The 26,766-nt window shown below is 36.2% G+C and overlaps 3 protein-coding genes across 6 annotated transcripts; all 3 read right to left on the reverse strand.

Moving 5' to 3' along the window:
* Positions 1–515: 515 nt before the first annotated feature.
* Positions 516–9,853, reverse strand: LOC142629868 (ATP-dependent DNA helicase At3g02060, chloroplastic). Of its 4 annotated transcripts, none has more exons than XM_075803923.1 (14): positions 9,119–9,853; positions 8,457–8,682; positions 7,952–8,197; positions 7,568–7,702; positions 7,054–7,178; positions 6,182–6,321; positions 5,653–5,723; positions 4,741–4,902; positions 4,105–4,191; positions 3,765–3,938; positions 3,348–3,392; positions 2,039–2,395; positions 996–1,410; positions 516–900 (listed from the first exon to the last, which is right to left on the reverse strand). In XM_075803923.1, the coding sequence occupies exons 1-13, from the start codon at positions 9,712–9,714 to the stop codon at positions 1,309–1,311; spliced, it is 2,466 nt and encodes an 821-aa protein (XP_075660038.1). In that variant the 5' UTR covers positions 9,715–9,853; the 3' UTR covers positions 516–900; positions 996–1,308. The 4 variants fall into 4 exon arrangements, with proteins under 4 accessions (XP_075660038.1, XP_075660046.1, XP_075660030.1 ...); XM_075803931.1 differs by having other exon boundaries at positions 516–837; positions 972–1,410; XM_075803915.1 differs by having other exon boundaries at positions 972–1,410.
* A 3,575-nt stretch (positions 9,854–13,428) lies between these two features.
* On the reverse strand, positions 13,429–14,323 carry LOC142622850 (non-specific lipid transfer protein GPI-anchored 30). Its single transcript, XM_075796406.1, has 2 exons — positions 13,867–14,323; positions 13,429–13,780 (listed from the first exon to the last, which is right to left on the reverse strand). Exons 1-2 carry the CDS (start codon positions 14,192–14,194, stop codon positions 13,662–13,664), a joined length of 447 nt encoding a protein of 148 aa, XP_075652521.1. The 5' UTR covers positions 14,195–14,323; the 3' UTR covers positions 13,429–13,661.
* Positions 14,324–15,327: 1,004 nt separating this feature from the next.
* On the reverse strand, positions 15,328–22,564 carry LOC142610281 (potassium transporter 4). The gene is made up of 9 exons (XM_075782065.1): positions 22,268–22,564; positions 20,955–21,195; positions 20,599–20,844; positions 19,882–19,932; positions 19,502–19,762; positions 19,220–19,272; positions 18,787–18,901; positions 18,435–18,689; positions 15,328–16,734 (listed from the first exon to the last, which is right to left on the reverse strand). Exons 1-9 carry the CDS (start codon positions 22,310–22,312, stop codon positions 15,647–15,649), a joined length of 2,355 nt encoding a protein of 784 aa, XP_075638180.1. The 5' UTR covers positions 22,313–22,564; the 3' UTR covers positions 15,328–15,646.
* Positions 22,565–26,766: the final 4,202 nt, after the last annotated feature.

Below are 26,766 nucleotides of genomic sequence, written 5' to 3' on the forward strand. Positions count from 1 at the left end.
ACACCTACGAAACAATAACTAAACCTAATATACATACATATAATTGTTTTATTTACTTACGGGTATTTAAAATAATATAGTTTTCATTAGTATTGTTATTAATTTTTGTGTTGTAACTAAAATCATTTTCATTAAAAAGCACCAATTAGAAAGCGAAATACACCAAGAACCTTTTAGCATAACTGGTTAACACTTTCTAGTATTTTAATAGAGACTTTCAATGTTTAAATTCCTCCTCCTTCATTGCAACTATCGAATTATTAAAAAAAAAAAAAGAAAGAAAGAAAGAAAGCATAGCACTCCTATAGGAGTACAATGTAGTTTATTATGACTAGCTTGTACTTCAATACAAGGAGTCTCCTCAATCCAACTGATTTGGTATATTTTTATTAGACCATTTATAAATAATGCATCTGGCATTTAACGGACACATCATTGAATATGGACAAAATGGCTTATTTCAAAATGCCAAATAACATTTAGGGTCCAAATCCAAATTTTTGAACGAGGAGGCATAATCATATGCCCCTTAACTTTTATGGGCGCATATTGTAATTTATTAAAAAATAAATCAACTACAACTGTCCAACAATGAATTACACCATTGAGATTATTATATACCTTATTATTTTCCAGATTCCATGTATCCAGGTTTATTAATCCAATACATCATAGATAATCCAGAACAAAGCTTCTATACGTTAAAATCATGACAAAGAGGGAGCATAAATACATATGCTTCTTTCAATGTGAAAGGCTATATGCCTACATCTTACAGAGTCCAGGATGTATTAAACTTCTAGCCCATCTACATTCTTTTCACAGTGAAGTAGTTCCCTGGAAGTAAAAATTTAAAGCAGATCAGATAGAGTCCCATCCTCAGATATTCAGACTTGAGTCCTGCAAATTCAATGTAAGCCAGTCAGAAGCACTAATTATTGGGGAAAAAACTGAAGAGTCTGCTCATTTACCTTCATTTGACATAGAAGAATCACCTTTGACTTAAAAACACTTCTTAGTTCTGTTCTGGCTGCGGTAGAAGGAATATGTTCATAATTTAAAGTATTATATTGGTTTTGCATTAATTAGTCCTGACTTCATACACTTTTATGTGCTTTATGCAAGGGCACTACTAAGTTGCAACACTAGGTCGCAATCCAGGATTATCAGAGATGGACAGATTCTCAACTTCCTTTTCAGTGATCCCATCCAGTGCATATATCTAACTGTGATGCACCCATTCCGTGAAGTTTCAAAGACTTCAGCAAGTAAAAAATTGTATGTTTTTCTTCCCTAGGAAAAAAGAAACTAATATTTTATTAGTGCTGGCAGCGAAGCATGAAGTTCAGCCAAGCATTGAAAAATCCAATTTAGCAGTTGATCTCTTGGTAGCTCTAAAAGTAGTTCTGCCTGCACAAAGGAAAAGATTTCAAAATGAAACAGATTGTAAAACTAACCTGTCAAACCCAAAGAGCACTTCAGATGTAAAATTTTAGCATTAGTAGTGATGCATAGCATTACTGATGGATTCTGTCAACTTCATGCATGTCAAAACCAATACTAGCAAGGAGGATGGGAAGAGTAAGGAGCCTCATGTCACCAACGCATTAGATGCATGGAGGAAAGTTGGACAATAATTAATTATGGGATTGCAAAGTTAACCATACAGCAAGATGATAACATCTGAATGCAAACTTTTTTTTTTTTTTTCATCAAATCCTTCCTCTAACTGGGCAATTGAATAAAATTTATCATCATAGACTAGAGATGCCAGTCAAAATGCAATGTTGGCTTCTATGGTAGACTCTCAACTCTTTTATAGAACCCCCCCAAAAAAAAAATTATTGCAGTTATACCAAGTAAGATCCTTCAAAATATAAAGTGATGGTTTCTTCATTTTTTTAGTGACCAAAACAAAAGAATTAGTGACATTGGGAATTATCCTTGATTGGGGATTGATTGCATGGAAAAGGCAAGAGTATTAACAGTAAAACCACACATCACAAAGCCAAAAACCAAAAGAAGTAACATATATTACCTTAATTAGGTCATCCTCTAGAACCAAAGAATTTCGGTGAACATCAGACACCATTGACTCTGTAATCAGCTTAAAAACCAGTTTAGTCATGTTTGTTTTCATACCGACCATCTTTCCTGAAGCATAGATTCTTTTTATCCCTAGATCTGCTGCCATCCTCCTCACATAAAGCTTCTTCAATAGAAGCTCCATGGAGTAAGGCTCTTTTCCATATTGGCAACGCAGATTTTCTGTAAATTGCATCAAACTCCAGATTTCTTTCTCAGCAGCTTTCTCAGCTTCATTAATTATTTCCATAGGGTTCTCCAAATAATTTATGTACTCAGAAGGGAGATGAGGGTTTATATTTATATCAACCTGGCATGAAAAAATAAATACAAAAGGTATTAGAAACTAAAGCTTTAATATGCATTGATTCCCATTAGAGACTACTAGTAGGTTTGATTTTTCATGAATCCATAACAGAAATTAGGCTTATGATGAAACCTAAATAGCTCTTCTTTCTTGTGGACAGTCAGGCTGTTTATAATTAGAATATTTAGGCAACCATTATTTCAGTTAGGTGAATCAAAACCAACCAAAATGGATATCCTAAGAAAGAAGATATAATACAGCACTGACTTCAGATGGCACAACCCTACTGCTACATGTGCTTTTAATCATGAAGGATGAAGCTGTTACTCTGTCATCTGCTGGGACTATGGTTTTAATGGCCTTCCTGTGTAATCATTCAATGTTGCAATAATAGTTCTTACCGATTAATCATGGAGGATAAAGGGGAAACAAAATTCACTTAATCTTGTAGAAAATCTCTTCTTCCAGAACAAGGCAACTTTAGAATGAAAATATGCTCTCTGAAAAACAGGAATAGGGCACTGTTTGAAGAACAGCAAGAGGTCATTGTGCAGGCTGTCACCCTCAGTGATCGATCCACTGAGGAGACTAAGGAATTATATAATTTCAATATATTTCTAATTAAACTCACCCCCAGGTGAGCTTGGACTCAACTTCTTTTAAACAGAAGACCAATGTAAGAGTTCCAGGGAAAAGATATTTAACAAAAGAAGTCCCAGTTATATTTCAGAACATCTTAAAAGTTATTGAGCTTCATACTATCTGTGGCCATTCAACACAACTTCAAATTTTCGAAGATGAGCTGAAGACCCATTAAGATATGGTTTCATGTTTTAATCTAAATCAGAAACCAAAGTAGAATCGACTTCTAAAACCTTTGTTATTATGCTACAAAAACCTTTGTTATTATGCTACAAAACAAAGTTTTATGACTTAAGAAGATGGATTTGATTACCCGTACAGACTGGTAAGGAACGGAAATCACACGATGCTCTTCAACCTGGGAATCAATGGAAACAGTGTAAGTCCTATATTAGAGGCACAGGAATTGAGCTGAATGTACTAGATACTTAGAAAGCCCAGCCAACAAAAATAGTCATTCTTTTTAGCACACATGTTTACAAATATCCATGCATGCACCCACACAAAATTATAAAACTAGCAGGCTTGTCTGGTCATTAATAAAGTTGAAAAGCATTGTGATATACCATCACTTAGACATTTAGATGAGCAAAGCATAGTGGATATGGCAAAGCAACTAAAAGACACCAAAGTGGAAGCAAGAAGCTATTATTATTCACACAGCACATCAAACCGAATACTTCTTATAAAGTCAAAACATCTATGAGAGTGGAACATAAGCTAGAAGTACCTTGGACAAGCTCTCAAAGAGCATCTCAAAGAAGAGATCAATGCCAACATTTCCAACATCACCTGTCTGTTGCTCACCAAAGATGGTGCCAAAACCTCTAATACCCATGTCTCTTTCTGCAAGTTGAAAGCCTTGGCCAAGTTCACGGCATTCTTCTAGAGCAGCAAGCCTCTCCTAAAGCAAAAGCACAAAGTGAAACTTTAGGCAATTACAAGTCAGGAAACACTATAAACTAGGAGCTCGTTGATGCACCTAGAAGATGAAGACAATCATGAAAAAAGATTAAGAACAATCCACAAAGCTGGATTGTATAAGTACAGGTTCAGAACAAAAATCATACCAGTGCTTGATCAGTCAGTAGTGACTTATCTGGGTAAAATAAATGTGCATGAGCTTCCTTATATGCCCGCCCTACTCTTCCACGCAACTATGGGAATTAAACAATTGACGACAGTATTAGCAGATATAAAAGATGATAAAAAAGCAGAAAGTCAAGCAAGCACTAGAAGTCCTATATAAATTTAAATATTCCAGTGAGTGCACACCATTGCAGAAATACATAAATGACAAATCAAGCAAGCACTAGAAGTCCTATATAAATTTAAATATTCCAGGAGAGAGGAGTATCTTTGATTTCCTCATACACACACACCCCTAGTAATATTCAGACATAGGATCCTTTTTCAAAAAGAAAATACCAAGTTTTTTTTTTGGGTCTTGAAAACTATTATACCTGTCATATTTTTTCATCTAGTATTTCAAGTTATTAAGAAACACACTGAATTCTTCTTAAAAATAAAAGATAAATAAACATACTGAATTAAGTCTCTAGGCTCATAGCCACACTGAACATTATATTGGTACTATGAGGAAAAATTCCCTAAAATTTTTCATTTAATATTGAAAGGTTCTCACTTAAAATGCTCTGATATCAAGAAACATATACAATATTCAAGGAAAGCAGAAAGAACAGGACCTGATACAACTGCGCTAAGCCAAATTGTTGAACCTCCTGAACTATGATGGTGTTTGCATTTTGAATGTCAAGCCCACTTTCCACAATATTTGTGCATATAAGAATTTTAATTTCACCTTGTGCAAATTTCTCCATGGTTTCCTCAAGCTGCCTTGAGTATTGCTGCAATAAGAGCACATGGCATAGTGCATGAACAACCAAAAAGGAAAAAACACTAGTTAGCCACACTAAGCAGGTATGACATAGCTGAAAACATATACAGAGCCATACATTATCCCCAAATGTATAAAGTTTCAATGCTGTATTCAAATTCTGGAGTTAATGATGTTCAAAATTAATTTTTCCTGAATTTAGACAGCCACATGAGCAACTATGACAACTTTCTCAATAACAAACAAGATACACAATAATTGAATATTTGCCCGAGGATCATTGGAAAAAAGCACTATTTATGGACTTGTGCTGCAGCTTTCCACACACAATTCATAAGGTTGCTCGCCAAGAGACAAAAAATAATATAAAGAACATTCTTGGGTAAATTCCAAGATTGGTTGCAGTTCTTGATGTGAAAAAATGAAAATTTTTGAAGGTGCATTCAGATATAAAAGCTATTAAACTTGCTTTCAGATTATTCATATCTGCCCACGGCAAGTTATTACAAAAGTCAGCAAACTTCGATCCTAGCAATGTCTACACTTAAATATTAAACTTGAAACCACCCTTAATTGTGAAACATTATTTTCTAAATATTCATGATGATTAAGGCATAGTTCAATTGTTTTTTATTCCATTATTCAAAACTCAAAAGTGTGCTACATAAATTGTTAATAACATATAGTTCTGTCTTTGGAACCTGACTTTCATATCCTACTAACTCACTTGAAATATAACATGTTATAAAAATGTGACTACCTTTCCATGTGCAATAGCTATTTCAACAGTTGGAAATGACTGTTCGAGAAATTCCATCACTTCTTCCAGTCCTGTTAGATCGTAATAGTCAGAAAATATAATGAACAAAGCATAAAGCAAATGTAGAAGTATTGTTGGAGAAATTAACTTTTGATTTCATGTCTATGTATTCCATTGATTCCAAAGTTTGTTATTAAGTATAAAAATTTATAGAAAGAATTTTCTCCTTCTCCTTGTGGCCTCTCTTTCTATAATTTAATAAATAAATAAAATGACTCTTAACACATGTATGGTAGAGTTCCCCACTGTATTGAATGGTCTACACAGAGTGATATATGCATATGATTGATAATGGTAACAACATAACAATAATATACACAATCAACTGCCACTCTCCAGGCACCCAGATGATAGAACAGAATAATTTTACCGCCCAGGAATTGATATGAAAAATAAACAAAGAAATGTCATAGTTAAAAAAAGAATCTAGCAACAACAAAAAAATCAGAAGTGACTTGTCAGAAATCACCTTTGATACGAGGTAGAACATAAAAAACTTGGCCCCCGCGGTCCAGCTCATACTTGATGGCTGATATTACATTTTCCTTGCTATATGCTGAAAGGTGAGTTTTTATTGGTACTCTTTCTGGAGGTGGAGTTGAAATCAAACTGAAAGAGGAGGAAATGAACTTACAACACTACCATTTAGAGAACCAGAAAGCTGTTATCCTTGACTGTTAAAATATGTTTTTAGCAAGGTTATGTCTAAGTCACAGCAAACAATCATATGAGTGTAATATCCACCTGAAACACATGCTGTACACCAAATATGCCCACAGTGTCATATACCATTCATTTCTTCATTTTCACATCAAATTTAACCCTTACCATGTAGTAGAAAGTATGTAAATTCCTTCATAAAGTTTTCAAGAGACAATAAATTAATCTCATCGGGGTTTTCTTAGAGAAACAACCCATCTTAACAAAGCTTAAGTCCCAACTACCTCTAATAATTAAATTGTGAAAATTTTACTTCTGTGAATAATTCAAAAGGGTAAGAATGTCTATAAGATAAATTGTGATCTAAAATATCACAAATTTGCTGAATCTAATACCTCATTCTTGTATCAGTGCCCTTACTCATTGTCCAGTTGTACAAATAAATGATGAGATTCACATTGCATGAATGTTATTAAAATAAATGAGGGTTCTAGAAATCGGCGAGAGAGAGAGAGAGAGAGAGAGAGAGAGAGAGATGTCATCCAACTACATCAGCTACTCAACTGCCTTAACTTACATCAAAACAAATAGAACTCTAAACATCTGGATTTAATATCAGAAGAAGAACCACAATGCAATCAAATATCTACTTATGATCTATATCTTCAACAAGCTTGGTACCTTGCATCACGAAACCCAGTCAATGCTAAATAAAGGGTTCTTGGTATAGGCGTTGCTGAGAGCGTAAGAACATCAACTGAAGTTTTGAATGAAGCAATCTTCTCCTTCTGCTTGACGCCAAACCTCTGTAAAGTAAATAAATATTGCAAATTAATCAAGAATGTAAATAAACGTAGGTCAACAAGTAGAGGGTTTGTTGTAAATTGAAATTATTTGAAACTTGCAATGTTATTCCATTATTTCTTATATAGTATAAAGGTAAAGGAATAACTACAGGCTTCCTGTTACAAAAGTAGAGTTCCTTATTGTGCAATTTTGTTCAACTGGATGGCGTCTTTGAGGTGATTCCCTTTTCATCTTTCCTAAAATTCCTTAAATTCAAACATGACTCGTCCTTTTTTTCCTGTAGGCATGTCATGTGTACTTCCCATGTACTTTGGTTCCTCCTTTCCTTACAATAAAATTAATTTTCATAAAAAGAAAGGGACAACTGCAAAAGGATTGAAAAGAAGACCTGTTCCTCATCTACCACGAGAAGACCTAGATTATTATACACAACACGATTTCCAAGAAGCGAGTGAGTCCCAACAATAATGTCCAGTTGACCATTTTTAATCATGTGCAAGTGCTCCTCTTTCTCTGCTTTGGTCTGCATATTATCATAGTTCTGTTAAATCTCAAACCTAAATGACAATGGCATATTATTCGTGGAAAATTTTTCAAACTGTACTCCTAATGCTAGTCATGATTGCTTCACCTATGGAATAGATCAGGTAATGCAATTCAAGGGTGCAGCTTCTTGTAAGTCATCTATGCTACTATTTTAAGGCTTGAATATTACATAACAGTAATCAAAGAGTATCAAAACTGCTTAGTATAAGAGACAAATTCCACCAACCTGAAACCTGCTCATGAGTCCAACCTTCGTTTCAGGATACATAGAAAATCGCTCTGAAATAACCTCAAAATGTTGTTTGGCTAATACAATTGTAGGTGCTAGAACCATAGCTTGCTTACCTGCTGAGACTACACAAAATATGGCACGTAATGCAACTTCAGTTTTACCAAAGCCAACATCTCCACAAATTAATCGGTCCATCGGAGTTTCTCTTTCTGTCAAATCCTTCCCCACATCAATGAAAGCCTGTTATGAGGAAAACATTTAAGAATGGAAGGAATAGAATCCATCCATTTTTTTTGTCAATTTCAGAACTTCTAATCTACTATTCTATTGTGACATAAGAGGACTTCAGTTTTAATTTAAGCACCAAGAGGGGAAAAAAAATAATGATAACATAATTCCAAACCAGCCAATCTCTGCAGATTGCCATTAACTACAAGCCAGATGAACTCAGATGAAGATCTATAGCTAAGCAAATTAACACAAAAGATAGTAGTACTACCTGTTTTTGATCTGGTGTGGGTTCAAAAGGAAATTGAGCTTCAAATTCAGCCATGGAAGGACTCTTTGGGTAGGGAGGCCTTCTTTGTTTTAGCCTATGTAGATACAGCTCCATCAAGTCAACAACCATTTTCTGTATCGCAACCTTTCCTTTAGTCTTTCTCCTCTCCCATACAGTCGTGTCATTCAATTTACTCAATGTCCGGGGCCTCTTTGTTTCATTCGGGCTGGAAATATAACAATATGGTGACACAACAAAAGCAAAAAAAAAAAAAAAAAATACAGAGATTGCCACAATAGTGTCTAAACAATCATCAAAGTTCATAAAATACTTCATTCATTGGGAAACTTTCCAAGCAGGCGATAACTCTAATTTCATGTTCAAACATACGATTAAACGTTCCACTGGTCTAGTAAGTAGATTCAACATAAACCACTCATTTTCTTTCTTTCACTCCTTTTCAACTACTTGCATCCAAGTTCATTTTATACAACTGACAAAACAGTTTAGAAAGATACACAGAATGAATATATTATAGGACAAAAGTAGACTACATGTCCCTCTAATTAAATTCAAACACATAACTGTATCAAATTTAATTCTCCTTGCAAAAGACAACACTGTTTGTGCTATACACCTAAAATGGATTAAGGAAAACGTACAGATTATATCGATAGAGCAAACGAGAAGCCTGGGTGAGAGGAAGCTTAGCCATTCCATCTGCATATTCTATGAACACATACTCGACTGGGTTTGGAGAATCTTTAGGAACATCGAATTTAATACCCACAAATCTTCCAACACCCACTTTTTTATGCACAACATAGTCCCCAGAGCGAAGACTATATGGGTCCACTTTGTAACTGAACCCACCATTCTTTTTGGGCTGTCTATCTCCCTTGAGTTTTTGCAAGCCCCTCTGTTGCTGCTCCTTCACTAGCTGAATATACTTCTCAGCCTCCTTCGAGTCCATGACGGTTCTCGAAGCGTCTCGCTTGTTATAGTCACGGCGAATCCTCTCGTTTAGTAACGAAATGGGGTCTTGGTCGGGTTCCATTTTGTCTCTGGAGAGAGGGAGAGAGAAGTTCTGGGTGTAGACAGCTTTGGTGAGTGAAAGTGAAAGTGAAAGTGAAGGTTTGGTTTTGAAGTGGCAAGGACACCTGAGACCCAACAGTGTCCATAGCTTTGGAGATGAGCTGAGCTTCTTCAAAACCAGAGGCCTGGAAATGTCGGGTACTGGGAGCAGAGAACAAGCCATTGAAGAAGAAGAAGAGTGAGAGGTTAAATGGAGAATTTGGACATTGGAGAATTTGGATAAATCAGAGGTGGAGGTTTTGGAGGGGTTTTACTTTTCAATCAAGAAGTGGCATTTCAGTTATCTATTGTAAAAAAGGTAGTAGAATTTGTGTGTGTGTGGAAGCTATGTGGCATAGGGATATCTAAGCATGTGATGTGGCTCTGTGTTGAAACATGAAAATGATAATAATACTGCTTGTGGTTGTGAGCAAATTTTTCCTAGGTTGTTAACATGTGGGTATTTTCTCAATATAAGAGCAACCACATTAGCTCTTTTAAAAATTTCCTCTATTTTACACAAAAAATCTACCTTTTCTATTTTACACTATCATTTTTACAAAATCTTCACATCAGTTCCTCTATTTTACCCATCTTTTAATTAAATAATTAATACTCTCACAATTTTTTATTATTTTTCCTAACCACCTTGACAAAACGCGCGCTCTCTCTCTCTCCTCTCATTTCTGATTTTTTTCTCTCTCTTTTCTTTCTCATTTCTCATTCTTTTCTCTCTCGCTCTCTCTTTCTCTCCTTTCTCATTTCAGACTTTTTTTTTTCTCTCTCTTTCTACTCGTTTCAGATCATCTCTTTCTCTCTACCATCCCGTTTCAGATCAACTCTCTCTCTCTCTCTACCCATTTCAGATCATCTCTCTCTCTCTCTCTACCCGTTTCAGATCATCCTGTTTCAGAATCTCTCTCTCTCTCTCTCGATTAACACTTCGATCCACTCGGATCCGAGCTCCGATCCGCTCCGATCCACTAGCTCCGATCCACACTGATCCACCGGCTCCAATCCGAGCTCCGAGCTCCGATCCACCAGCTCCGATCCGAGCTTCGAGTTTCGATCCATAATCCACCAGCTCGGAGCTCCGATCCACAAGGACTGATCCACAGCCACGAGCTCCGATCTGAGCTCCGATCCACTATCTGTGTGTGTATCTCTTTTTTTTTTTTTTTTTGAGAAGTGTATCGCTGTGATGATTTCTGTGTGTTTGTTTGTGGGTGTGTTTGTGTGCATCTGAGGAAAACAAAGATGAGCAGTTAACTAGGTTGTTGAGCACGGATAGGAAAGAGAAAAAAAGGAGCCAATGGAAATTAATAAAAAAAGGGATAAACGAGCTACAGTAACCGTGTTAATATACACGGTTACTGTAGCTCGAGGATGGGTTTGCACAATTTTGCATGTTTTTACACCCGCTGATGTGTGCATTTTTTGGGCTCAAAATGTGTAAAATTTGTAGTTTTTTGTGTTTTAGATGATTTTAACTGGACTGATGTAGATGCTCTAAGACGTTTGATTTGAGAAATTTTATATATCTGTGTGTGTTGGCCTAAAACTAAAACTGGGTTTGGCTCTGTTTTCATATTCAAAGAACGAAATTAAAAAATAAATAAAGAAAGAAAGAGTTTTGATAAGCCGTGGTGAAATAAGGGGTGATACCTAATTGGAATGGAATTTTTCGACCATTTCAATTGGAACGAAACAAAATTAATAACTTTGTTGCATTTTATGGACAACAAAAATTTATAATAATTTCACAACATTCTTAAATTAGCTTTATCAACTTATACATGAGCTATTAGAAAATTCAAATTTGTAAACTGTGGTGGGTTGAGCTCAAGTGTGAGGTGATAGATTAATTTGAAAATATTCTTTTTATTGAAATAAGAATGAGGTTGTATCTCCGAGCTCTTACTTTGTTTATCTAATTTGTAATTGTATGTTTATCCTTAAAAATTTTCATATATTAGTTGTGTACGAGCGCCACCCTCCTTCAAGCCCACTTACTTAGAGGCCCATGAATGTAATAACATGCCTGAGAGCCTAACACTGATTACGTGTGAAAGCACTCATGGCATGGCTGGCGAGTGTGGAGTCTCGCACGGCAGCACTTAGGGGATGCCATCGCCGAGCAGAGAACCTACTAGCGGAGCGGGTTCCAACGCTACTGCCATCTTCTTCCACCCATCACCAAACATCCACTTAAGTGAATTGATATTGGACCTTCCTTCCATTACCTAGGGAATGCCTTTGCCGAACATAAAGTCTAGTCGTAGAGCTAGTTCCAATGCCACTGCCACCTTCCCCACTCAAAATCAGACATCCACTTAGGAGAAGCAGTATTGAACCTCTCCTTCCACTCACCAGGGGAATGATTATGACAATTCTACTAACTATGGCTATAAATAAGCAATGAGGATTCAATTGGAGAGGTTGGCAATTCCGGAGAGAAAGACGAGAGAGAAAGAGAGATCAGTCATCCTAGAAGAAGAGGGAAAGTGATAGTGAAAATCAGTAAAGCTGGGTACTGGGTCGGCCGAGCATAGCATCACCCGTTGTAGGAAATCTGAAAGCCCACTATACAAATAGATTGTGAGCCCAAATACATCTTAAGCCCAACAACCATATTTGGGAGCGCACAAGTTGTAAAATATATTGTCTTCCTCTTAATTGCTTAATATTCACCTACCATTTTTAAAGCTTTTCTTGATTATAAAATGGCAGGTGCTTAATTTATATGTTTAAACCAAAATGGGTTGCCAAAAATTTATATCTCAAAACCTCAATGTGTCAAGGACGCTTGTGGCTAAGGCTGTCCACCGGAACCCGTAACTGACCAACACGATGCAATCGTCCGATTCGTACCCGAAAATCGATCGACCCGACACTGATGATGGTTGGCGGTGGGTCTCAGCCTCCAACAATTGGGACTGGTAGGTCGGTTGACGGGTCTACTCTTCAAAATCCAATTCAAACCGATTTGACCAGCCTATATATTGGAAACATGCCAATTTTCGTAGGTATGTGGAATTTTTTATAATTTATTGCTAGATATGTTGAGATCTGGCGAGATCTTGTCGAGATCCCGACAACTCCGACTAGATCTCTTCGAGATTCGACGAGTTCTTTTAGAAATCTCGCTAGATCCAACCATGTGTAAGCCAAATCTGGTGGATTTCAGCCATTTCCAACACGTTTTAGCTATTTTCTTCTACCTCGAGTTCAATCGATCACCAACCGACACTAACTAATATCCGACTCATCTGAACCGACTTATCTTACGGGTCGACGATGGGTCTAGATTTTGAAGACCCAAAGTGGTTAAGTTGGTTTTGGGTTGGGCACAAACCCGACTCGTGGATAGGCCTAATCGTGGCTTATAAATTTATCTCTAAAAGGTCATTTAGGTTTCAAACCTCTCATCCCACTTTGTAGTAAAAAATAATAATAAAATAAAATAAAAATCTTTAATTTCTTTTTTTAAAATTTGGCTTGGTAAAATTCCATTGGGCCTTGACCCGCATCATTACGAGCATTCTCTTTGGCTCACTCCGCCCTTAGTTTTCTATAGGCTTTTTTTTGGGGGGGGGGGGGGGGTGTGTGTTTTTAAATAATTCAATAGTTGTAATGGATGAAGGAGTGTTTAAATTTTGGACAATTTCAGTTAAAAATATTCAGATGTGCTAATTGAGTTTAGCTTTTTCCTACTAATTTAAGCACAAATAAAGATCATGTTACAAGAATAATAGGTGACTTACTCTAGATGCCAAGCAAGGATATAACCTTAATGTTGGCATTTGATTTTTTTTTTTTTTTTTAAATACCAATTGGCATTTTGCATTACTCATAAAATTTTTTTTTTTGGGTTGAGAAGATGCATTACTCATTAACATGGCGCACACAAATTTCAAGGATCTAATAGTTTCACAAACAAATAATTCTCAGACTAGCTGATAGAAATACATTTTGTTGTGAGAAAGAAGATGAAACAATAAGAAATCACTTGTTCATAAATGAGAGAGCTCAATAATAGAAACAAGTTTCTTGATCTAATATAGGCTATATAGCCAAGTGATCAAACTTCTTGTTATACGTGATCAAGTCACCCTTCTACATGCATGGCGCTCACAAAATCTGAAGAGTTATTGATAAAGCTGTGATCAGTATAATGTACTTGGACTGGAAAGAGGATATGCTTGCAGAGTTTGAACTTGAGCCCCTGGGACTAGGTCCACTAGGAGAACCTGAAGCACAAGTATATTAATAGAGATTAGAAAAAATTTTGCTCAATATTTTGATGAAGTAACAGAAAACATAATGAGATGCATACTTGAAACTGAAAGGCAGGAGATGGGGTTGACATTTTGTCCACATCTTCCAGGTAACATCTGGGCCTGGTTCACATTGATACCAGCCTGCTCAGCTTTTCTGCTGCTCTTGATGCTTATCAAACTACACAAGCATTTTGGATCGGATTTGATCACAGATTTCAGAGGGTTACAACAACTGTCAGGTGGGTTTCGGGTTCCATTAAGGTAGTTGAGACAAGGAGCAAGCTGGTTTAGGCATGAAGTGTCTTGAGCCCATCCTTTTGGCATCAAAATGGCCAAGGCTAGGAATGCAATCCCATAGTACAACCAAAGCAGCTTCATCTCCATGTTTGCTTCAATTTGTTATCAACTCCAGCGCACATATATGTATGAGAGAGAGAGAGAGAGAGAGAGAGAGAAAGAGAGGTTTGAATATGATAGAAAGTTGGTGATCCAACTGGTTGCAGACTATTTGACTTATGATTTGGTGACTGCTTTTTTAGGGACGTGGAGGCTGACATTTGATAGAGGCGGTGATAGTGGCTGTCGGATAGGTTAAGCTACTTTTCTAGATACATTAATAAGCCTAGAAACCAAAGCTTATGTAAGGAGTGATTTGGTTGAAAGACAATACCATTTAGTTCTATCATTCCAAGACAAATAAGTGAAATTACTAAATCGAGTTCTTGCCTCTTGGTTCTCACTTCTCACAACATGATTGGTTCTCTAGAATTCTTGGAATAACATTACTATAAAGTTTATAAAATCCTATCTATCCATTTTAAAAAGAGAAAATTAAAATTTTTCATGTCATCAATATTTAAACAAATGACTACTATCATGACTTTAGTATCATGTAAATTATTGGTAATGTGGCAAAAAAAAATCTCCTAATTTCAAATAAACTGATAAATTTTTGAATAAAATACTATTCTAGTTTCTAAACTTTATTAAAAGTTTGTTTTTTATTCCTAAACTTTAAAAAGTTCTTTTTTCATTCCTAAACTTAGTAAAGAGTTTTTTGAATAGTATAAAAACAAAAAGAATGATGAAAAAAGAACTTTTTCAATAATTTAGGGATGAAAAACAAACTTTTAGTAAAGTTTAAATAAATAACTAAAACATTTTCAATAATTTTGGAACGAAGTATGAACTTTTCAATAGTTTAAAGACAAAAAATGAACTTCTTAAAATTTAGGGATAAAAAACAAATTTTTGGTAAAGTTTAAGGACTAAAAAAATATTTTATCAGAAATTTTTTAGAATTCCAAGATGGATTACTCTAAAGACTCAATGGGAGTTCAATCCTCACCGCACACTTTGGTCCTAGGCATGGGTTTGTTCCGTTAATGTCTGAAGTTTGAACTACATATTGTATTGAAACTACAAATCTTTCTTCAACGTATCGATGCAGCTGTTAGTACATACTAATTGATATGAGGCATGGTTTGCCAGTGAGTGACACCTAGTTCAAAATTGGCTTTTACAAATTTCAAGAGAGGTCTCACACCAAACCTTCCAGTTTTGAAGAAATAACATCTATTCACAGATACATCATGCAAAGTAGCCTAAAATAACTCATAAAGCTAAAACTCAAATGTTTCTTTATATCAGCTATACAGATTGAAGAAGGTGCAACAGAAGCAAGAAATATTTGTATTGAAATATTAGCAACCTAAGATCCTATAACTTGCCTTAAGCTTACATTCCTTCTCCCAAGATCAGGCAATGGCTACCTCCCTTTTCATCCATAGGAAACATAACCACCAGGAATACGAATGATTAAGTTTCTTCGAAGGACTAGACATAGTATATCATGCCAACTTCAATAAGACTAATGTGAGGAATGTTAAGCGCCACAGCAGGGCCCCTGCAATTCTTTCGAAGAAATGAATACCCAATATCAATCACAATCTTTTTTAAGTACGAGGAAGATCTCCTGGCCTTTACATATGAGTGCCCCAGTATATATGCAACCCCTGCTTCCTTTGCCTGAATCAAATCCGTCAGCTCTTCCCGAACTGCAGGATCCATCCCAGGGCTTGAGGGTAAGTGAAACCTGACATGGCGCTTCCTGATTTGCGTGTTCTCATCATCATAAACCAATTGCAAACTCTGGAGGGTTGGAGACTTGCTGCTTTGGATAGAGATGCCCACATCATCATCCTCTTGCTCAGTTACCATTAGGCTTGAGCTTGATTGCAAAGTTTTGGTGCTTATAACAGCCATCCGCCCGTCAAATGATGAACTCTCGGAGGTCGAGAACTGTGGTTCTACTGCTTCCCTATGGATGAACTCTGCAATGCTTTGTATGAGCTGGCTCTCAAAGTCTCCACTATCCCGCTGAATGTCCTTATACCCATACCTCACTATGCACCTATACATACGATATGGTCTTGGACAAACCCGGCCTATGAGGAAACGTTCTTCTGGTGAGACATAAGGAACAGGAACTGATTTTACACAAACAAAAACTAATACGTTGTGAAATGCAGGGAGGTTTGTTACAAAGTGAGAAAATATTGCAGGTACTCCTGTTGCCAATTCAGAGTATATGAGGCCTATCCCTGGCACACGGACAATACCAAGACTAGGGCCCAGGCCGAGTAACCATTTTAATGAAACTTTGTTGTGTAGATCAAAAGTGTACTTCTTGCGAGTACCATAGTGCCAGACATACATAACAATCGTAAAGACAAATGAAAGCACAAGGGGGACCCATCCTCCCTGAGGCACTTTCATTAAAGCTGCTGACAAGTATACACCCTCAATGAACCAGAAGAAAAAAAGGAATGCTGCAGCAAGAAAGACACTTTTCTGCCAAACGAATATTATGACGAGCGCCATGAGAAATGTTGTGACGAACATAACTGTCATGCAAGCAAGTCCTGGAAACCAAAAACCAAAAATGAATCAAAATCACATACAAGACAGTCATGGGGCTAATATAAAGTCACAGAAATCTTCATGGTATATATGCAATAAACACATTTATTTGAGTCCCTTGAAATCTCAAATAAATCATCAAAACCTATGGCTTTGGTCTGGATCATTATCTGAGCTAGAGCTTGGCAGCAACTAAGAAACCTTCATGGTATATATGCATGCATATAATAACTTATTTATTTTCTTGTTTTGTATTTTTAATGTACATGCAATTGTATCATTTCTTCTGCTGTGTGTATTTGGTTATATGAATACTATTATTATATTAAGCCAACCTTCTCTGTGAAAAATACTCATTCCTCTAAAAATACTTGTGAATTTCATTTGCAAAGCATGGTTCTTATAGATTTAGGGGGAAAAACTGAACAATTTTTAAACAAAGAAAAAGGCATAATTCACAGTAAACTATAAAATATGAGGGTCTGTTTGAATATCGCTTATTTTACTGAAAACTGAAAACAATAAAGAAAAAAATAATCAAAAAGTTACCGTTTACGCGCTTGACACTGTTCATAAGCCTTATTGCACTGTTCATGAGACATGAACAGTGCAAGAGGCAGTGTAATAAAAAATAAATAAAAAAAAAAGCCAAAAACGCAGAAAATGCCAGACGCAAGGAGTATCCAAACGCATACTTAGAGTTCACTAAGAGGAAAGTATTTTAAGAGCATTACGCATTTTAGAAAACTATAATACATGACTGTTTATGATTTAGAAGTTAAGGTCCCCTTTTCTTTAATGTCTTCTATTTATTTCCCCCTTTTTTCCATTGTCTGTAACCCCACAGAGAATCCATACGCAGGGAGTATCCAAACACATACTTAGAGTTCACTAAGAGGAAAGTATTTTAAGAGCATTACGCATTTTAGAAAACTATAATACATGACTGTTTATGATTTAGAAGTTAAGGTCCCCTTTTCTTTAATGTCTTCTATTTATTTCCCCCTTTTTCCATTCTCTGTAACCCCACCTCCCCCCGCACCCCCCCCCCCTTTTCATAAAAATCAATTTGGTCTTTAGATATTTTAAACATCCTATTACAGTGTAGGATTTGTCTAATTTTTTATTTTATTCATGAAAATTATGCATCTGTAGAATTAATCAGATATAAATACAATTTGCTTCCACCTTGCCAATTGATTTATATGGCCCACTCATCCCAGATATCACAAAGCATATAAATAATAATAATAATAACATATGCATACAAGGGCACATACATCCACAAACAATTCAACAGCAACATCTATTGAATGAAAATTAGTCATACATACAAATCACAAATCTAAAGCCACATCTAATGAAGTCCCATCCTAATCGCTGAGGTAACTGACCAATTGACCACACACTGGTACCACCAATAAACACATTTCGATGGTGCCTTTAGTGAAGAGAGGGGGATGGCTGTTGTCAAGAGGACTTAATCAACACTAAGTTTATTAAAATTCTTTGTTATGACTAAAAAACAAAGTTATGGAGCAAATTATATCAGGACATTACAACTAAAATAAAGAGGACAATGCACTCTAGCTCAAATAGCACCGACTCCCCCATAAGAACAAGGTCGTGGGTTCAAGACTTATTAAATTTATATTTAACTTGCCAATCCAGAGAGAAAGAGCTCTTTCAAATAATGACTTACCATAAGCATTTCCAATCATGGTTGTGTCCTGAAATCCAATAGTTATGGCAAGAGTAAGGATCATGAGTATCCAGTTTATTTCTGGGATGTAGATCTGCCCATATATATGTTTTGAGGTGTGCACAACTTTGACTCGGGGAAAGCAACCAAGGGCATTGCATTGTTTGATGATGGAGAAAGTAGCAGTAATAACAGCCTGACTACCAACAATTGCTGCAAGGGTGGCAATAACAAAGACAGGCCAGTATACAGGTCCTGCAAGATAAGAAAGGATAGAAAACAAAATAAGACCAAGTCGAGTTTAAAAACAGAATTCTGGTATTAGCATCACTTGTTGTCAGAATGGACTAACTAGGTATTGACTCAAAAAAGCTCCCAGGAGTTTGGTCCAGATGTCGAGATAAGAAAGCAGCTTGACCCATGTATTGCACTACCAAACAGGGGTAAATAACAAATGCAAATGCAACCTGCACAGGCAAATACAAAATTCAAACAGCTCAACTATACAAATCTGTATGAAGAAGAGGCCTACAAACTAAAATGAGTCGTGGTTATGTAGTCATATTCCTAGACTGAGTGCATCATTTTTCCAACCATCCTACAGAATGCTTTAACGATTGAATGTGAAAGTTATTTGGGTTTCAATAAAGAGATCTGGCAAGTTGGAAAAGATCAAGTGAGCCCCTCACTCATGCAAGCAAATTGTAAAACCCATTTTTACAACTTCCCATTCATGACAATTTGTATCTTCTGTGCATAAAACACAGATTGAATCATAAACTAACCCTTATTGACAAGGCAGTGAAATGACCCAGATCTGCAAACATAGCTTCAGTACCTGTTGAGACCCAGAAAAGCTAAGTCGTTAGTAGTGCATTAAATTTAGTGACATCCGACAATTAAAATGGCATTTTGAGGTAGCAAGAACTACTTCTTTCTAACAAACAAAAAATACAACTTCAACTCAACCAGATTCACAAAGATGAGTTGCACCATTTGCTGCAAAAACCCAGTGAATATATCATGCATGCCACATAATATTCTAACAAATACCAGAACCAACATACCAGTTATAGATAGAAGAATCCCTCCCAGAGAAATCCAACCATCTTTACCAGTCTCCCTAAAGAACTTGATAATATAATACGGAGACAATGCACGTACGACCTTTGGGTTCCAAAATATTGTGTTGTACAACCCAATGGAAAAAATCGATACCAACCAGATGATCACAACTGGTGCAAACATAAACGCTACCCTGTGGGTGCCAAAATGCTGCAGAGCAAACAGGCCCACCAATATTACACAGGCAATCAACAGGAGTTCACCTACAAACAATAAGTAGCATAGCATGTCACAAACAAAACCTGTACATGGCGCCATAAGCAGCATTGATCAATAGGCATCATGAATTCTATAGTCGCAATATGTCAAGACAACTACTTACCATTATTTAATTTCGATTCTGCCACTTTTAGTCCCGATACTGCTGATAGAACTGCAAAACATGTGCAACACTCCTTAATTTCGCAGGGAAAAAAAATCATGACTGGGTTTAATATATAGTTTTATTAATCCCAGACAAGAAGTTTTCATAAGATATAGCAACAAACCACTGGAAGATTTTATCAAATACTTATTTATCAGAATTAAAGCACATGTACACCACTTTCCACACTGAGAAACAATGGAAAAGGCAATTAGCAATGAAATATAACCTGACCTCTAGATCTGATCATTTTTCTATGAATCAGAGGAATGAATAAATCAGAAAGTCAATGATGCCCACAACCATCAATTATAGCTGTTTAAGCAATTACTAATCCCCCATAATGAGATTACACCTAATATGAAAGAATTGGACATTTATAACCAGTATTCACCTGCGTTAGAATCAGCTCGGTGCTAGCCATGGTCCAAGTCATCTATATCCATACGATAAATTTGCTAACTAAGTCCATAATATGGGGGAGTTTTCCAGGGGAACATCTTTCCCGTGTCCATAGCAGAGATACAATGTGACTTCGTGAAAGGTTGCAACATAAACTACATCTATTGTCTCTCTAATGCTTAGAAAAGGCATTTATGGAACCAAAATATATAGATTCACATTCAACATCCAGAATGACACTGGACATGAAATGGCATGTGGTCTGTAACTTACCTGAAATTGCAGGAGTAAGCACTCCATCACCTATGACCATGCATGCACCAAATAATACCACAATTAGTAGGGCTGTTCGTAGCCTTTTATACTTCTCCAAAAATCTCTTTAGTGGGGAAGATGCTATAGTATGTGATGATGGGCCATATCTATAGGCTGAGAGCTCCTCATCGGCTGCTTGTTGATTGGGAAGTAAGCTCAACTTTGCATGCCTGCAAAGCAGTGAGTAAAGAGCAAATGTCCCACCTGAAATCAGTTATAATATAATTAGAATTGGTAGAGGCTTGATTCATAGGTATTAAAATTAGATTTAATGAAAGGATTATATCCAGTTAAAAGTTTAACAATCACCACACCTTCACCATTATCATCTGCACTCAGTACAAGAAAAACGTACTTGAGCAATGGTATCAATGTCAGCGTCCAGAAAATTAAGGAAAATGCACCAAATATGGCATCCTCATTTAGATGTGTCTGCAACTTCCCTTTAAATATGCTTGTATAAACATACAGAGGTGAAGTGCTTAGGTCTCCATATACCACACCAAAGCTTTGATAAGCTAATATTAGATTCTTGGAGAGATTCACCCATGAAAGCTGCAAGGGCACAAAACTTTATAAAGTTGAGTGAATTACAGTATAGAAAAAGAATCTGGTCATGATACAAGTGATGCCATATACAGTGGTATTTGAAAGCTAAAACCAATAATTTGGGAATCCAGTCATGTGAATGTTAGCTCTATATTGACAATGGCAATGCTAAAAAAACTGGAGTTGGGTTTAGTCTGTATGATAGAGATATCAGAGCCAAGGTAGTACTTCACTACACAATACAGAGCCTATTATCAGTCAAACGATCACTGAAACAAGCAAGATCCAAACTGACAAATCAATATATATATATATATACACACACAATTCAATAGCTGGGGAAGGTGGGATTTAAACACTGGAGGTCTCCATTAAAAACACCAAGAAGTAACCGTTGAGCTACAATGCTCTTGGCAACAAATCAATAAGAAGATAGTTAAGTCTTTAGAATCAAACCCCAAATACCACCTTAACGCATATAGCATTTGAGAAATATTTATAATAGGTCACTATGCATCAATAATTGTACCAAATGCAATACATGAATTCAGCAATCGACCTAGAAAATGAAAAAAATAAGAGGATAATTAAAGTCAAACTAATTATAATCATATACTATATTTGAAAGCTAACATCAGGGCAAAATATAATACTTTAAAACTAACATCACCCAATATGATAATTATAAAATTTATAACAACAGAAAATGAAGAAATTGAGTTGAAATATACATTAAAAAAAGAAAAAAGATTGATACCTTATCAGCAAAATCATCATTATCTCAAAAAAATTCGATTAAATACAAAACGCACACACAATCAATCAATTCAAAAAAAACTTAACTCTGTATCCATTTAATTTAGCCACACAACAACGAAAAAAAAAATGACCATGAAAAGATTTAACGAAGGAAAGCACATGAAAAACATTTTGGTCTGTGAGGTGTTTGTGTTTATGCCAAGCTCAGAAATTTACAACAAGAATTCCAGATTTCAGGACCAAAAAACAAAAACACGAGTAAACTAGGAATTGGGATTTCAGGAAAAAAAATAAGAAGAAGAAGAGAGAGAATACTAACCGAGGAGGGATTCCGAGGAATCGGAATTCCAGCTTCTGGCTCCATGGAGAAGAGGACAGCCAAACCCCGCTGTGTGTGTGTGTGTGTGTGTGTGTGTATATATGGGGAGGAGGGAGTCTCTAATGAGTTTGCTATGTGCTTGAATTTATGTCAAGCTGAGAAAACAGTTTGAAGTTTCCGAAATCCTCTCTCCCATCAAATCTAATCCTTTCAATTAACTTATAGCAGCATATCCCGCTCTCTCTGTTTTTCTCTCTCTGTTCAAGTCTCAACTTGGTACTACCAAAAAAACTAGTTAACAAGAAGTTAACAACAGCTCTACCTTATAAAAATTCTAAAAATAATTTAAAACCTTGTTGTATAAATAAATAAAAATTATAAAAAAGTCTATCAATCTTATCCATGTCACGCGTAAGAGACGCGCGTGTTTGTATCATTTTTCTCACGTGCTTCTCGTCTTTCTTTTTTACTTGTATATATGGCGTAACTACTTTTTTTTTTTTTTTTTACCATTCTATTTTACTCCCAATATTTCTAAAGACCCTGTTGATTCAGTGATAATGAATGTGGATGTGGTGAATCTTTTTTTTTTTTTTTCTTTTTTAAACGGAGTTGTGATTAAAATTTGTATCTTTCAAATTTTTATATCCATTAAAAGAATGTTTTTATAGTATTTGCATCGTTGTGTAAAAATTTGTGTCTATTTTAGCATAAGAATTTATTTTTTATAGTTTACATATTCACTTTTCAAAATACCTCATGTCAGATTATCTATTTTACATTACATTTCATTAATTTTTTTAATTATTTCTTTTTCTTCACACCCAACAAAAGTATTCACTATCTTTCTTCATCGTCAAGATACATAAACAAAGAATAGAAAAACTAAATGCAAAATAAATAATGTTAGTGTAAGTTTACATAGTTACTGCAGCAACCATATATTTTTACACAACTTTGCATGGTCTGATATGGGTGAATTTTAGGTCCGATTGGTTACAATGTGATACTTTTTTTATTGTACAAGCACTTATGAGAGTTCTATTAGAGTTGTAAACAAGCCTAGACTAATCAAATATTAAAAGTTTAGTCTTGTTCTTTTAATTTTATTTTGAACATGAACTAAGCTCGAGCTCATCACTATACAAGATTACATGTTTAAACTTGGTTCATTTTGTTATTAAAAAAAACTCAAGTTTGTTCATAAATTACTTGCACTCTATTTGTTTTGAAGTAAAATATTTTTCCGTAAAGTGTTTTTTCATTTTTCAGGTGTTTGTTTGCATATGAATCTGATGAAACTTGTAAAATATTTTCCGTTGACTGTAAAATTCTTCGTAAAAAGTTGTAAACATCTTACCTTTAAAAACTTGGTAAAACATTTTACAAAACCACATGGTAGTCCTCCCCCAATCTAATGGCTAGGTGGTGCAAGAGGTCTGACAATTGGAACAATAGTCCGATCACCGAACTTCAGGCACTGACAACTCCAATGGTTGAGGGCCTGTTTAGTTGGAGATTTTTAGTATCATTGTTTAAAATGATGTGAAAACTGTGGTTTAAAAAGTAATGTAAAAACACGTGTTTATAGTATTCATAAAGCAAAAAATGCATTTGATGCCATGTTTCAAATAACATGTTTCACGTGTGAAAAAATATAATTGTGTGTTTGGTTACTTTGGTACGTGTGTGTGCTTTTTTTTTTAAAAGCCAAGTGCAGTATAATTATTTATTTATTTATTTAAGGAGAGAGAAGTCAGTTTATGTGTTGTCTAATCAAGTAGGCTCCATGGTTTTCAATATATTTGCAAAAGTGTCATTGAGTAATTTTTGAAAACTAAAAACTAGTAAGAAAAGTTCTCTAAATTTAGTGTTTAAACACCCTAAACTAAGCAACGTAACTCAAACACTCCAATACCTTTACCATATGCGTTGTTTTGTTAGGCTCACAGTTTTTAATGTTTAAACACTGAAAACTGTTGTTTAGATAACCTAACCAAACCGGCTTGAGCTGCTAGTTTTGGTGATTTGTACTTGAAAAAATTTACACTTTACACTAAACACCTTAAAATATTTTACTTAAAAACAAAAGGGGACTTAACTTTTTTTTTTTTCATATATAGCAAAATTAACAATGACTAAAATATTTTGACTTCATTTTCAGCTTATTCACTTACAACCCTACATGTTCTCAAAAGGACAAAGTGGAGTCGTCTTGGTGTACAAGGCAATCACAACCTTTGCTATTTGGCTATTGCTACCAAGCTCCACCAGACAATGGGAAATAAATTTAGCATCAACCTGACCTCCCATTGGTCATTTTGGTGAACTATTTTTTTTCTTCAAGCCCTATCATAATTACCCATAAAATTATATTAACTACATTATCAATAACGCACAATATACAGTAGCCCGCCATGGCCACTGATGCTTTTGGTTTCAATGCACCTCCTTTCCAACGTTCAATTATTTCACCATTGACTGAATACAAACATACATAGTTCTTTGACATTACACATAACTTCCACTTCCACTTCCACTTCCTTTTAGAGCATTTAGAATGAAAAATGTCGTCAGATCTTATTTTATCATCTCAAAAAGCTATTTTATCAATTATATCTATAAGTGCACAATTGCACCTGGACCCAAAGACAACTACGGGCTCAGGCCCAATGAGCCTTAAACAATGAAATTTGTAGAGTGTGGGCTTGAAACCTAGGTTTGAAGTACTGAGAACTTGATAACAGGCTAAAAGTTACAAACACTTGTAAATAATAAACGATAATTGCAAATAGACCTCCTCGGACGTAAGCCGAGGACTATTTCTGTATTATTTCTCTTTCTTTCTTAAAGGTTACAAATCTTCCTCCCCCTCCTAGTTACAGACTGATCCTCTTTAAATACTTCCTTTTCTGACACTTTATCCACGTGTTGCTCAAACCTCCTCCCCCTAGATATTTCTTTTCTTAGTGCCTTTGAATAGTGACCAGAAGTTTCAGTTCTACTGTTTAGGAGTCACTTCCCCATTAATGCGGCCAGGAAGGTAGGTGCAGAGTCTTTAATGTGGAGGTGGCAACCTTTGCTCTTGGTATTTTTTAACACTGGTGTACCTCGAAGGTTCAGGGTTTTCCCCTTTTAACCAACAGTCTTTCCGGAACTCCACCTTGACCTTCGTAAGGAATCTCCGAGTTCTCTTAAATCTGTCCGAGGAGAAACTCACCTTCGGCCGTATCCTCGAACCCTCGGCGTATGGGCCAATTCGCAGTATTAATAAATCCTTAACTTAAGAGCAGATCGGCTCTCCTCATTAGAGCCCAAAGGCCCAAATGTCTACTTGGGTTCTTTACCCCCTACAATAACCCCTCAAAACTCTATTTTTCAGCATCCGAGGAGAAAAATAGGGTTTTGACCCAACGAGAACTTACCCCACACGTTCTATAAATAACTGCGCGTGTGGAGATCGTTTCGCGTTCCAGAGGATGCCACTTGGCGGTTTTATTTTTCAAAAACACGCGCATTTATTACCGTAAGTTACACCTTGTCCCCCACGTTCAACGGTGAGATGTGCATCTAACGGCCCTTATTACTCCGTGAAAATTTGGGCGGGACAAATGTAATTTCGAGACCGCTTTCCGCACGTTGTGACGCTTTGGGAACCTGCGCCTTCATTTATTTCTTCAGAGGCTAATTCCATCAAAACATCAGTAATCACCTTTTCACTGCAGAAACCCATGGAAAATCGAACAACTTCAAATTTGTAAGTTCCTATTCTCTTTCCTCAACCCATTCTCCTCGAATCCTGTTCTCAGCTCCCCTTCTAACCGTTCTCCCTCTTAGAACTTAGTCTTTCGTTCCTTTCTAATGGGAAAATTTAAGTGTCTAGTTGATACCGCCGCTGGGATGGAAGGTTTTAGAGCTAAGTATCACATTCCCAGCGACGTAGGTTTAAAATACTGCCCGACGGAAGCTGTGGCCGGTTCTAGGAAAACCGGAGAGGTCATCATCCCAATGGTCGCCTTCATAGAAGGTGGGATGACCCTCCCAATGAAACCTGTAACCAGGGAGTACCTCCACAACCACCGATTGTGCCCCGATCAGTGCGCTTCCAACGTTTTTAGGGTCTTAGGAAGCGTCGATGCTCTAAACGAGCAGATGGGTCTGAACCTCACTTGGCTGATGTCGTCTTTATGTACGAATGCCACAAACTCACTAGAGTAGGTTATTACATCAAATCCCGCTCTAGCGTAGTTAGGCTAATCTCCTGTTTGCCCAAGTCCAATAAAGGCATGAAGGATGACTACCTCATCGTCTCTGGCAACTGGCACGACGGCCCCCACTGCCCAGTTGAGTGGGGAGATCCAAGTGCGACACCTTAGGATTTAACTTCCCACCCCATAACTCCCTCTATCATCTAGGAATGTGCATTTGCATTTACTTGAGCGTCTAACTTTAATCTATTACATATTCTACGAATCTGACCATGTTTGTTTATTTGGATG

Source organism: Castanea sativa, chromosome 1, assembly GCF_040712315.1.
Source record: "Castanea sativa cultivar Marrone di Chiusa Pesio chromosome 1, ASM4071231v1".
In the NCBI taxonomy this organism is placed as follows: domain Eukaryota; kingdom Viridiplantae; phylum Streptophyta; class Magnoliopsida; order Fagales; family Fagaceae; genus Castanea; species Castanea sativa.